General features: G+C 41.9%; 1 protein-coding gene across 1 annotated transcript in view; it reads right to left on the bottom strand.

Annotated features, from left to right (window-relative positions):
* MED13 (mediator complex subunit 13) overlaps positions 1 to 12,790 on the bottom strand; it is a 232,951-nt gene that overhangs the window by 200,337 nt on the left and 19,824 nt on the right. Inside the window, exon 2 of the mRNA XM_078373689.1 lies at positions 5,112 to 5,217. Within this exon, the coding sequence (XP_078229815.1) occupies positions 5,112 to 5,120 (9 nt within the window). The 5' untranslated portion in view covers positions 5,121 to 5,217. The remainder of the gene's footprint in view (positions 1 to 5,111; positions 5,218 to 12,790) is intronic.

Genomic DNA, 12,790 nt, shown 5'->3' with positions numbered 1-12,790 from the left:
CTCCTGCCTCAGCCTCCCGAGTAGCTGGGACTACAGGCGTGTGCCACCATGCCCAGCTAATTTTTGTATTTTTAGTAGAGACGGGGTTTCACCATGTTGCCCAGTATGGTCTCGAACTCCTGGGGTCAAGTGATCCACCAGTCTCAGCCTTGAAAAGTACTGGGATTACAGGCAGGAGCCACCATACCCAAAAGAATGAAAGAACTGAGTAACTTCCTTCCAGTTCTTTCTGCCATTGAAAAGCAATTGACATTCAACTTTATTCTTGTCTCCATACTTTTCTCCCCTGTCATTTCCTGATAGGGATAAAAAGACTTAGAATTAATAAACCTAATTTATTAGCCATTATTAATATTTACCAAAACTAATCTCCAATTTAAAAATAAATAAGGCCTGGTGTGGTGACTCATGCCTGTAATCCCAACACTTTGGGAGGCCAATGCCGGTGGATCATGTGAGGTCAGGAGTTCAAGACCAGCCTGGCCAACATGGTGAAACTCCATCTCTACTAAAAATACAAAAACTATCTGGGCGTGGTGGCATGTGCCTGTAGTCCCAGCTACTCGGGAGGCTAAGGCAGGAGAATCGTTTGAACCTGGGAGGTGGAGGTTGCAGTGAGCTGAGATTGTGCCACTGCACTCCAACCTGGATGACAGAGTGATATTCTGTCTCAAAAAATAAAAATGAAAATAAATAAGTCTTTTCAACAAATGGTGCTGGAACAACTGAATATCAACCTGCAAACTAATGAAGTCAAACCCTTTCCTCACACCACACCCAAAAATTAACTCAAATGGATTATGTAAGACCTTAATGTAAATATAAATGTAAGACCTAAATGTATGAGCTAAAACTATAGAATGCTTAGAAGAAAGTATACAAATAAGTCTTCACAGTCTTGGGTTAGTTAAAGCCTTCTTAGATGTGACATCAAAAGTATAAGTGACAAAAGAAAAAATAGTTAAGTTGGTCTTCATAAAAATTAAGTATTTTGTTTTGTTTCAACAGACACCATCAAAAAAGATAAAAGATAACCTACAGACTAGGAGAATGTATTTGCAGGTCATATTGCATGCATGCACTTCATAATGACAGACCACACATATGACAGTGGTCCCATAAGATTATAATATCATATTTTTACTTTACATTTTCTACGTCTAGATACACAAATACTTACCATTGTGTCACAGATGCCTACAGTATTCAGCACAGTAACATGCTATACAGGGTTGCAGCCTAGGAGCATGGGCTATACCAGATAGCCTAGGTATGTAGTAGGCTGTACCACTAGGTTTGGGTAAATACACCCTGTGATATTTACACAATGACAAAATTGCCTACCAACAAATTTCTCAGACCATACCCCAGTAATTAAGCAACATGCAACTGTATCTCATGACAGACTGGGGTCCAGAATACATTTTAAAAACCCTTCTAACTCAGTAATAACCCAATTAAAAATGGACAAAGGATCTGAATAGATATTTCTCCAAAGAAGTCATCCAAAGCCAAAAAGCAAATGAAATGCTGTTCAATCTCAGTAATCACTGGGGAAACACAAATCAAAACCATAATGAGATACTACTTCACATCCACTAGAATGTAGTGAAAAAGACAGATAAGTGTTGATAAGGATGTGGAGAAATTGAAACTCTCATATGCTACTGGTGGGAATGTAAAATGGTGTATCCATTTTGAAACAGTCTGGCAGTTCCTCAAAAAGTTAAACATAAAGCTATCATATTACCCAGCATTCCACTTTAGAGAAATGAGAACATGTATTCACACAAGAACTTATACATAATTTTTTTTTTTTGAGACAGAGTTTTACTCTTGTTGCCCAGGCTGGAGTGCAATGGCACAATCTTGGCTCACCACAACTTCTGCCTCCTGGGTTCAAACAATTCTCCTGCCTCAGCCTCCAGAGTAGCTGGGATTACAGAAGCCTGCCACCATGCCAAGCTAATTTTGTATTTTTAGTAGACACAGGGTTTCTCCATGTTGCTCAGGCTGGTCTCGAACTCCCAACCTCAGGTGATCCACCTACCTCGCACTACCAAAATGCTGAGATTACAGGCGTGAGGCCCTGCACCTGGTCAATTTTTTTTTATGGGATCTTGCTCTGTCTTCCAGGATGGAGTACAGTGGTGCCATCTCAGCTCACTGCAGCCTCTGCCTCCCGGGTTCAAGTGATTCTCCTGCCTCAGCCTCCTGAGTAGCTGGGATTATAGGCATGCACCACCACACTCAGCTAAATTTTGTATTTTTAGTAGTGACAAGGTTTCACCATGTTGGCCAGGCCGGTCTTGAACTCCTAACCTTACACTACTGATCTGCCTGCCTCAGCCTCCCAAAGTGCTGGGATTACAGGCATTAGCCATCACATCCATCCAAGAACATTAGATCTTAGCCTTCAGTTTACAATCTAAGAAAGAAAATGGACGGGCACTGTGTCTCACGCCTGTAATCCCAGGAGTTTGTGAGGCCGAGGTGGGTGGATCATGAGGTTAGGAGTTTGGGACCAACCTGTCCAACATGGCAAAACCCTGTCTCTACTAAAAATATAAAAAATTAGCCAGATGTGGTGGCACATGCCTGTAATCCCAGCTACTTGGGAGGCTGAGGCAGGAGAATCGCTTGAACCCAGGAGGTGGAGGTTGCATTGAGCCAAGATCACACCATTGCATTCCAGCCTGGGTGACAAGAGTGAAACTCTGTCTCAAAAAAAAAAGAAAGAAAGAAAATGAGTGACAATGATCTGTGCATGATATCCCACCCTGTCTCTTCCCTAAGTAAGAACTTCTTTTTCCTTACTAATGCAGAAGTTTCATCATGAGTTTTGTCTTTTCTGGAAAATGCCAAAGTAATTTCTCTGTTTCATCTCTTGGTATCTATCTGTCTATCCATCTGTCTACTCACCCATGTATCCACTCATCCATCCATCCATCTATATATTTTTAATCAGAAGAAAACTTAGGGAAAAAAATCTAGTTCAGTCCTTTCATTCTATGACTTATTTAGAATGCCCAGGTCTCATGAGGAGAAGTACTCAAACTATGATTTTGTTAAGCACGTATTCTCCAAGCCAACACATTTAGCAGACAGAATCTACCAAGTGTAATGTAAAAACTAGCTTGTCACATCTGCAATTCCAGCACTTTGGGAGGCTGAGGTGAAAGGATCACTTGCACTCAGGAGTTTGGGACCAGCGTGGGCAACATAACGAGACTCTATCTCTACAAAAAATTAAAAAATTAGCGGGGATGGGCGTGGTGGCTCACGCCTCTAATCTCAGCACTTTGGGAGGCCAAGGCAGACCGATCATGAGAGATGAAGACCATCCTGGCCAACATGATGAAACCTCGTTTTTACTAAAAATGCAAAAATTCGCTGGGCATGGTGGTGCAGGCCTGTAGTCCCAGCTACTCTGGAGGCTGAGGCAGGAGAATCACTTGAACCCTGGAGGTGGAGGTTGTAGTGAGCCGAGATCGTGCCACTGCACTCCAGCCTGACAACAGAGCAAGATTCTGTCTCAAAATAAATAAACAAGTAAGCAAATTAGCATAAATTAGCTTGTGGTGGCAGCAAAGCACACCTGTGATCCCAACTACTTGGGAGGGCAAGGTAAGAGGATCTTGAGTCTGGGAGGTCAAGGCTGCAGTGAGCCATGGTTGTGTCACTGCACTGCAGCATGGGTGACAGAATAAGACCTCGTCTCCAAAAAAGCAAAACAAAACAAAAGGTAAAAACTTGACTCGGGGTGTAAACAACATTGAGAATGAATGAGAAACAATAGTATTGTGTTCAAAAAGAAGTTGAAACTGTAATGTCTGAACTCTTTTTTTTTTTTTTTTAATGAAAACTATGAGCTCTGGGGGACAGAGTCCATGACTTATTCATGTTTGCTTTACACCACATCTGACACACAACAGATGTTCCAAGAACATTTGAATGAAGAAATGATTAAATCAATAAAATTACTCTTAGTAGGGTTATGTTCTTGGCCCAGATTCAGATATGTCCAATTTTTCTAGCCTGGTAGAATTTTTTGAATGCTGATGTCACTACCCAGTATCTCTATTTCTTCAATTCTAATATATATTTTTTCATATTGTAATACTTCTGAAGTCATGATACATCTCTTATAGTTGATTTAGTTAGATAATGTGCTGTTTTTCCTGAAAAACTGTTATTAAATCAGTTGTGCATCTTACAGTCATTGACTTGTCAAAGCTGAGGAAATTAACTTGCTAATACTAGCTTGCTCTCAAAGTTTGGTATATCAGAAAATGTGAGAGGTGTACATTAAGTCACTGAAATTGTTAAGTAAAAGAAAAGACAGAGCAATTTAACAGGGATAAATATAAGATGCTGAATTTCGATCTAAAAATCAGCTACATATGTTGGAGAGGAGGGATATATGGCTCAACAGCATCAGCAGCACCTGGGCTGCCCATTCCTGATCTGCCAGACGCTGCAGGTCATTATCTACTCGCGATCATGTTCCCGGGCCAGGAAGTTTCCCACTGAGCCAGTATTCCAGCCCAGACTCTTTCCTTGCTGCTCTGGTCAGTTAGTCCTAGCATGTCAACTCTGACAGGCACAAAGGTGTTAGTAAATTTGGGAGTCTTTGGACAGCCTTCAGGGCTATAATGTTATAATCAACAGCAGTACAAGGGCAACAGATTTAGGAGTTTCAATGAACTCTAAGCTTGATAAGATCAATGATATTATATAACTGGACATAAAGCAATCTAAGTAAATAGTTTCAGCTTCAAGCTGGGCATGGTGGTATGTGCCTGTAGTCCCAGCTACTCAGGAGGCTGAGGCAGGAGGACCACTTGAGCCCACGAGTTCAAGGCTGCAGTGAGCTGTGATTGCGTCACTACACTCTAACCTGGGAAACAGAGCAAGACCTTATCTCTAAAAAGAAAAAAAGGAAAAGAAAAAGTAAAGAAAATATAGCTTATAGCTCAAGTTAAGACTGGTCTTCTTCCTTTCTTTCTGCCCTCCAGTAAAGTGCTGGGCTACTTCTGCCCATACACTTGAAGAGTAAAGCCATGCCCACAGTCAAGCAATCAGAACAAGAAACAGACTGAAACTCTTACCTGTTTCATAAGAAACAGTCAAAGGACACTTTGGGAGGTCAAGGTGGGAGGATTGCTTAAGCCCAGAAGATCAAGACCAACCTGGGCAACATAGTGAGACCCATCTCTAGAAAAAAAAAAAGAAAGAAATAGTCAAAGGAATTTGAGTTACTTGTCTCTCCAATGACTGAAAAGGTGACATGTTTGCAAATATATGAATAATTATCTTGTGGAAGAACATTTTGTGATTAAATTAGAACTGATACATAGAAGTTACTGAATATATTAAGTCAATATAAATTAAACCATAATTCTTTTCAAAAATGGGTTGGGCTGCCTCTCAAACTAGCTACCCATCTCTAGAGGTATTTATGCAAAAATTAGGTGACATCTTCTAGGGAATTGTGGTAGCTGGTCTCCAAAATGGCCCCATGATCCATGCCTCCTGATATTCATGCCTTTGTGTCATTCCTTCCCTTAATTGTGGACTGAACTTAATGAGTCACTTCTAATTAATAGAGTAAGACAGTGTTGGGATATAACTTAGAGACAAGGTTATTAAAGGCAGTACGGCATCATTCCCTCTATCTTGTATCACTTGCTCTGGGATAAGCCAGCTGCCATGTAGTGAGCAGCCCTATGGAAAGCCCACATGATGAAGAACTGAAATCTCTTGCCAACAAGCAAGTGAGTGAACTTGAAGCGGATCTTCTAGACTCAGTCAAACCTTAAGCTGACTGCATCTGCAGCTGACAGCTTGACTTCAACCTCATCGAAGACCCTGGATTGGAACCACCCAGCTAAGTTGCACCAGGACTCCTGATCCTCCAAAACCATTTCAAAGTTGATACATTTGGGGGTAATTTGTTTTGCAGCAATAGACATCAAATACAGGGATGTCACAGATGGGTCAAATATCTTGTTGGATCAAAGTATTTTGTCTTTTATGATCCTCTGACTTTGAGTCTATGATCAGATATGCAATGATATTTTTTGTCCAGAAGATTATTCCCTGATGGGAGTTAATGCTAAGTAAATGAAAACAAATTGCTATTGATATGCATTACTGTATTTTATGAGACAGAGTCTCTCACTGTCGCCTAGACTGGAGTGCAGTGGTGCTATCCCAGCTCACTGCAACCTCCACTTCCTGGGTTCAATGGATTCTCCTGCCTCAGCCTCCGGAGAAGCTGGGATTATTGGCACCTGCCACCACACCCAGCTAATTTTTATATTTTTAGTAGAGATGGGGTTTTGCCATGTTGGCCAGGCTGGTCTAGAACTCCTGACCTCAAGTGACCCGCCCACCTCACCCTTCCAAAGCGCTCATAGGTTTGAGCCCTTGCGCCCAAACTAGAAACGCTGCCTCTTACAGCCAGAATCCCATTGTCCAACTCAACTCTACCATTTCTCAACTCTACTCTTGGTTCCATCCTTGCCCCTTCACCTACTGCAGCCTGCTTGACTTATCTGTGTTTACTTAAACACAGGCTTTGCTCCACCCAGCACCTGTGCAGCCCATTCCAGATCTGCCAGATCCTGCAGGTCATTATCTACCCCTGGCCATGATCCAGGGCTAGGAAGCTTCCCATTCAGCCAGTATTCCAGGCTAGACTCTCTCTCCTTGCTGCCCTGGTCAATCTAGTCCTAGCATATGGACTCTGACAGCTACAAAGGTATTACTTGATTTTGTCTCTTTGGACAGGCCTCAAGGCTATAATCATATTTTGAATGCTTTCAGGAAGGGCATCCATCAAGGCTCATTCTGTCCTAGAAACTCTGAGTTTTGTGATTTCTACTCTACACATTGTAAACATTGGATCTTTCATTTACTTAATTTTTGTTTTTGTTTTGAGACAGAGTTTCACTTTTGTTGCCCAGGCTGGATTACAATGGTGCGATCTCGATCTCGGCTCACTGCAACCTCTACCTCCCAGGTTCAAGCGATTCTCCTGCCCCAGCCTCCTAAGTAGCTGGGATTATAGACATGCTCCACCATGCCCAGCTAATTTTGTATTTTTAGTAAAGACAGGGTTTCTCCATGTTGGTCAAGCTGGTCTCAAACTCCTCACCTCAGGTGATCCATCTGCCTCAGCCTCCCAAAGTGCTGTGATTACAGGCATGAACCATCACACCCAGCCTTTTTACTTAATATCTTTTTTTTTTTTTTGAGACGGAATTTTGCTCTTGTTACCCAGGCTGGAGTGCAATGACGCGACCTCGGCTCACCGCAACCTCCGCCTCCTGAGTTCAGGCAATTCTCCTGCCTCAGCCTCCTGAGTAGCTGGGATTACAGGCACGCGCCACCATGCCCAGCTAATTTTTTGTATTTTTAGTAGAGACGGGGTTTCACCATGTTGACCAGGATGGTCTCGTTCTCTTGACCTCGTGATCCACCCGCCTCGGCCTCCCAAAGTGCTGGAATTACAGGCTTGAGCCACCGCGCCCGGCCACTTAATATCTTAAATAATTACCCAAGGTCTCCTCTCTGACAGGGAAACATTGAAACAATCTTTGGAGGGGCTGGGCAAGGTGGCTCACGCCTGTAAACCCAGCACTTTGGGAGGCCAAGGCCGGTGGATCATTTGAGGTCAGGAGTTAAGAGACCAGCCTGGCCAACACAGTGAAAATACAAAAAATTAGCCTGGCATGGTGACAGGTGCCTTTAATCCCAGCTACTCAGGAGGCTGAGGCAGGAGAATTGCTTGAACTCAGGAGACAGAAGTTGCAGTGAGCCGAGATCACACCACTGCACACTCCAGCCTGTGTGATAGAGACTGTCTCAAAAAAAGAAAGGAGGAAGGAAGGGAGGAAGGAAGGAAGGAAGGAAGGAAGGAAGGAAGGAAGGAAGGAAGGAAGGAAGGAAGGAAGGAGGGAAGGAAGGAGGGAAGGAACGAACGAATTTGGAGATTCCTTTTAACCATTCATTCATAAATTTTAAAGATAGTCTTTGAAATATAGCACTAGTGATTGCCTCTAAGTCTCTCAATACAAGTTTAATAAAATAGGGCTGTTTCTCAGAGTACAGGGCTGGGAAAGAATATGGCCCCAAAAAAATACTTTCATAAACACGTTAAGATCTCTGTGAAAGTAACTAATTCATCAATCTGTTTACATTGGCAGTGTCTATAGGGTTCATGATTTCATGCCTGACGTTTCTCTTTTCTGCTCCAATACAAAGGTAAATCAGGCAAAAGCATATTAGTTTTCCTAAAGATTACTGAACAAACTTTCGTAGAAACCAGTGCCCAAAGCTGCACTAAAAGTGGATGAGAAAGTTATTCTAGATGCATTTAGCACCTATAAAATACTCAAGTAAATTGTGACTATTACTTTCCGTCAAATAGATGATCAAAGACATTCTCTCCTTTTGATCCTAGTTGTTCAGATTTCTACTGCCTTCCTCATCAGTAGAATTCACTAGGTCTATAGATAAAATCTGCAAAAACCTCAGCAATCAACAGGCAGCTCCACAGTCTTTTAACAATATTGCTCTACCATACTTTAGCACCTTATATTTCCCTATCACTTTACACCATGACATTCCTGCACTGAAATCATTATGTAAAATGAAATGTGAAGGGAAGCAGTTGTCAACTTTAGAAAGATCTGAGCATTTACACACCTGGCCCTTTCCAGTGGGCAGTTCAAAGGCAAAGCAATCTAGTCACGGAGGGAGGAGAGTTCGACTGAAACTATGACTATTCGGTGTCTTTATTACTTTGAAGACCAAAGGGTGTTTGATCCTTGTTCTAATACCTGCATCTTGGTAAAACTGCATGAAGTGCATTGATGCATCTCCAGCATCTACATTAGCATTTAATTCTTGCTCATTCCACCTTTCCAAACAATCAGGAGGAGCATAAATAAAGAGTATACTGTATTTAATAAATTCAAGTGACAGTGTGGGAAATATATACTCCCTTTTAAAAGTGGTGTTTTAAATTCATTTGGTCAATATAGAAGAAATACATGCTCATTACAGGATATTTGGAAAATGTCAAAAAGAAAAAAAAATTTTTTTTTTGAGACAGAGTCTCGCTCTGCTGCCCAGGCTGGAGTGCAGTGGTTCGATCTCGCCTCACTGCAACCTCTGCCTCCCAGATTCAAGTGATTCTCCTGCCTCAGCCTCCTGAGTAGCTGGGATTATAGGCATCTACCACTATGCCCAACTAATTTTTTGTATTTTTAGTAGAGATGGGCTTTCGCCATGTTGGCCAGGCTGGTCTCGAACTCCTGACCTCATGATTTGCTTGCTTTGGACTCCCAAAGTGCTGGAATTACAGGTGTGAGTTACTGTGCCCAGCCAAAGAAACAAATTTTTAGAAATCGCATTTATACCCACCAGCCAAAAGATAGCCATTGATAATGTTTCAATTTCCTTTTGGTCTTTTATTCATGCACAGTTTAAAAAAACCATTGATGTGATCATTTTATATATATATATATATATATATATATATATATATATATATATATAGTATGTATATACTTTGTGTCCTATTTTCACTTCCAATTATAACATAAGCAAAAAAATGCATACTTAGAAAGTTGATGTGAGTTCAGAGTTTAGTAAAAATATGTGTTTCATCTGAATTGGAAGTCAAGACTATAATATTCCTTTGAACATTATACAACATATTTCTTCATCATTCCACCATTCCCTTCTGCATTAAGTCAAACATTACATCTTTTCTAGATTTTGAAAAAGATTATGTTTTGGACAGTGAATTTGATTGCTAGCAGTTATTTTGTAACAAAATAGAAATTTGAATTAAAAACATTATTTTATTTTATTTATTTATTTTTTGAGATAGAGTCTTGCTTTGTAACCCAGGCTGGAATGCAGTGGCTTAATCTCTGCTCACTGCAACCTCTACCGCCTGGGTTCAAGCGATTCTCCTGCCTCAAACTCCCAAGTAGCTGGGATCACAGGCACATGACAACATGCTCAGCTAATTTTTCTATTTTTAGTAGAGAGAGGGTTTCACCACGTTGGCCAGGGTGGTCTCAAACTCCTGACCTCAGGTGATTTGCCCGCTTCGACCTCCCAAAGTGCTGGGATTACAAGGGTGAGCCACTGCACCTGACAAAAACATTATTTTAAATCTGTTAGTTTGCACTAGGTCTGACATTTATATCAAGAAATATTTTATTTGACTTATTAACATATTACCAAAGATCTAGCATTATCTTTAAATTGAAATAATTATGTTTCTTATATAATAATAGGCTTCTGTGAAGCAATGACTTTAAAACTCCATTATCACAAATATTTATTAAACTCTTCAATGTTACATCAGTTTTCCTCCCACACAACCATACTGCAGTCCCAGAATAAGACACATAAGGAGTAGTAATCAAGAATTAAGATTTTCTTGTTAAAAACTGTCAAAAGCTTGCTACACCAGCATCCAGCGACAGGAGGAGAAATGTCTCCAGTCTACTACACTCCCCTGCAAGCCAGGTTTTAATTTGTTGAGAAGGGGGGAAAGCCTATAAAAATCTTGGCAAAATATAGAGCTGCTAATTTAATCAATTTTAGTAGTTAAAGCAGTGATTTCAAGTGCTAACACAATCTGTTGAAAGAACTAATTTCCAAGGTAGGGGAGATTCATTTATTTCTACTTTTTCTTTCCAGTTTTCCAATCTAAGTCTATGTGGGCAGCCATCATGCACTCACTGAGAGACTCCCTCCCACGAGTTAGGAGTTTTGGGCCATAACTCAAGGCCTGAAGGAGCAGAGAAACAGGCCTTCCTTTTCCCTGGGGAGGGTTTTCCAGGTGCAGATGAAGTGGACCTCAACCGATAGATACCTGTAATAATAGATATTTGCTTGAGGGTTCCTTAAGATGCATTAATGAGGGTGCATAAAATCATGCTGAGCCAGAAGAAAGGGCTGGGTGCTTTCTATACACTGCCCCTGAGGTGGGGGGGTGCTCTGCGTCTCCCCTCATTCTGAAATCTCCCAGTTCTCAGCCCGGTGCAGTGGCTCATGCCTGTAATCCCAGAACTTTGGGAGGCCAAGGCAGGTGGATCACCTGAGGTCAGGAGTTCAAGACCAACCTGGTCAACATGGCAAAACCCTGTCTCTAATAAACATACAAAAACACTAAGTGGGCGTGGTGGCATGTGCCTGTAGTCCCAGCTATTGGAGAGGCTGAGAAAGGAGAATCGCTTGAACCTGGGAGGAGGCAGTTGCAATGAGCCAAGATCACACCACTGTACTCCAGCCTGGGCGACAGAGTGAGACTCTGTCTCAAGAAAAATAAAGAAAAAAAGAAACCTCCCAGTTCTCACCGCCTCTCATCTTTAAATTTCCTTTACAGCAGTGTAGTGGCACCATATTTTGATATACTAACAGATATGTTTCTAATTCCTGGTAGTTCCTTTATACCCCCTTGAAAGCTATACAATGAGACATTAATTACCTTAAGGAAGGATTGCTACAGCAGAAAAACTTTTTGAGGTGATGAGCCAAACCCTGAAGATCTCAGAGTATGAACAATTTAGAAGATTACTAAGTGCCATCTCTGAGACTAGATAAAGTTTACTTGGGCTAGAGGAATGAAAAGAATCAGAAGGAAAGAAGGTTTAGATAGGAAAGAAGGTTCCTAAGAAAGGGTCAGGGACCTTCCCCAGGCTGGACACGGTGACTCATGCCTGTAATCCCAGCACTTTGGGAGACCAAGATAGGCAGATCACTTGGGTTAAGTCAGGAGTTTAAGACCAGCCTGGCCAACATGATGAAACCCCATCTCTACTAAACACACACACACACACACACACACACACACACACACACGTAGCTGGGCATGGTGACTCGCATCTGTAATCCCAACTAATTGGGGGAGCCTGAGGCAGGAGATTCTCTTGAACCCAAGAAGGAGAAGTTGCAGTGAGCTGAGATAGCGCCACTGCACTCCATCCGGCCTGGGTGACAGAGTAATACTGTGTCTTAAAAAAAAAAAAAGGAAAAGGGCTTCCTCAGCTTCCTCTCATATCCAATGGATATGAAGAAACCAAAATAGCAGAAAGCTGTAATGATTCCCAGAATAGAGCCCGTGGAGGTTTCAACAGACCACAGTCCTCTCACCCACCATGGTGAGCAGGCAAAACATTTTCCACACACCTGAGAGTAACACAGACCTGAGGCAAGAGCTTAGGCACCCACCTAGTTTTGTGCAATCCAGAAATGATGAGGGAATTATGAAAGTAGAGGAAAAGAGCGTATCAAAAGAGGCTTTGCAGTTAGGAAAGAAAGCACTTGGGAAGCTGAGGCAGGAGGATAAAAATAAAATAAAATAGGCCAGCACTTTGGGAGGCCAAAGCAGGTGGATCACTTGAGGCCTGGCCAACACGGTGAAACTCCGTCTCTACTAAAAATACAAAAATTAACTGGATGTGGTGGTACACACCTGTAATCCCGGCTACTTGGGAGGCAGAGGCAGGAGAATCACTTGAACCCGGGAGGTAGAGGTTGTAGTGAGCCGAGACTGCACCACTGCACTCCAGCGTGGAGGACAGAGTGAGACTCTGCCTCAGAAAAAAATAAAATAATAAATAATAAAAATAGCCACCTGGGCCAAAGACAGAATAATCAGATAGGACATGGTACATGTTGGCAGATGCCGACATGGTCTGATAAGCAAGGGAAAGACACCACCTGACCCCACCCTGATGCTGTGCCACTAGGTAAG

Source organism: Callithrix jacchus, chromosome 5 (genome assembly GCF_049354715.1).
Source record: "Callithrix jacchus isolate 240 chromosome 5, calJac240_pri, whole genome shotgun sequence".
In the NCBI taxonomy this organism is placed as follows: domain Eukaryota; kingdom Metazoa; phylum Chordata; class Mammalia; order Primates; family Cebidae; genus Callithrix; species Callithrix jacchus.
Note: the sequence above shows the minus strand (reverse complement) of the source record. Positions and strands in the feature narration are given on the sequence as shown.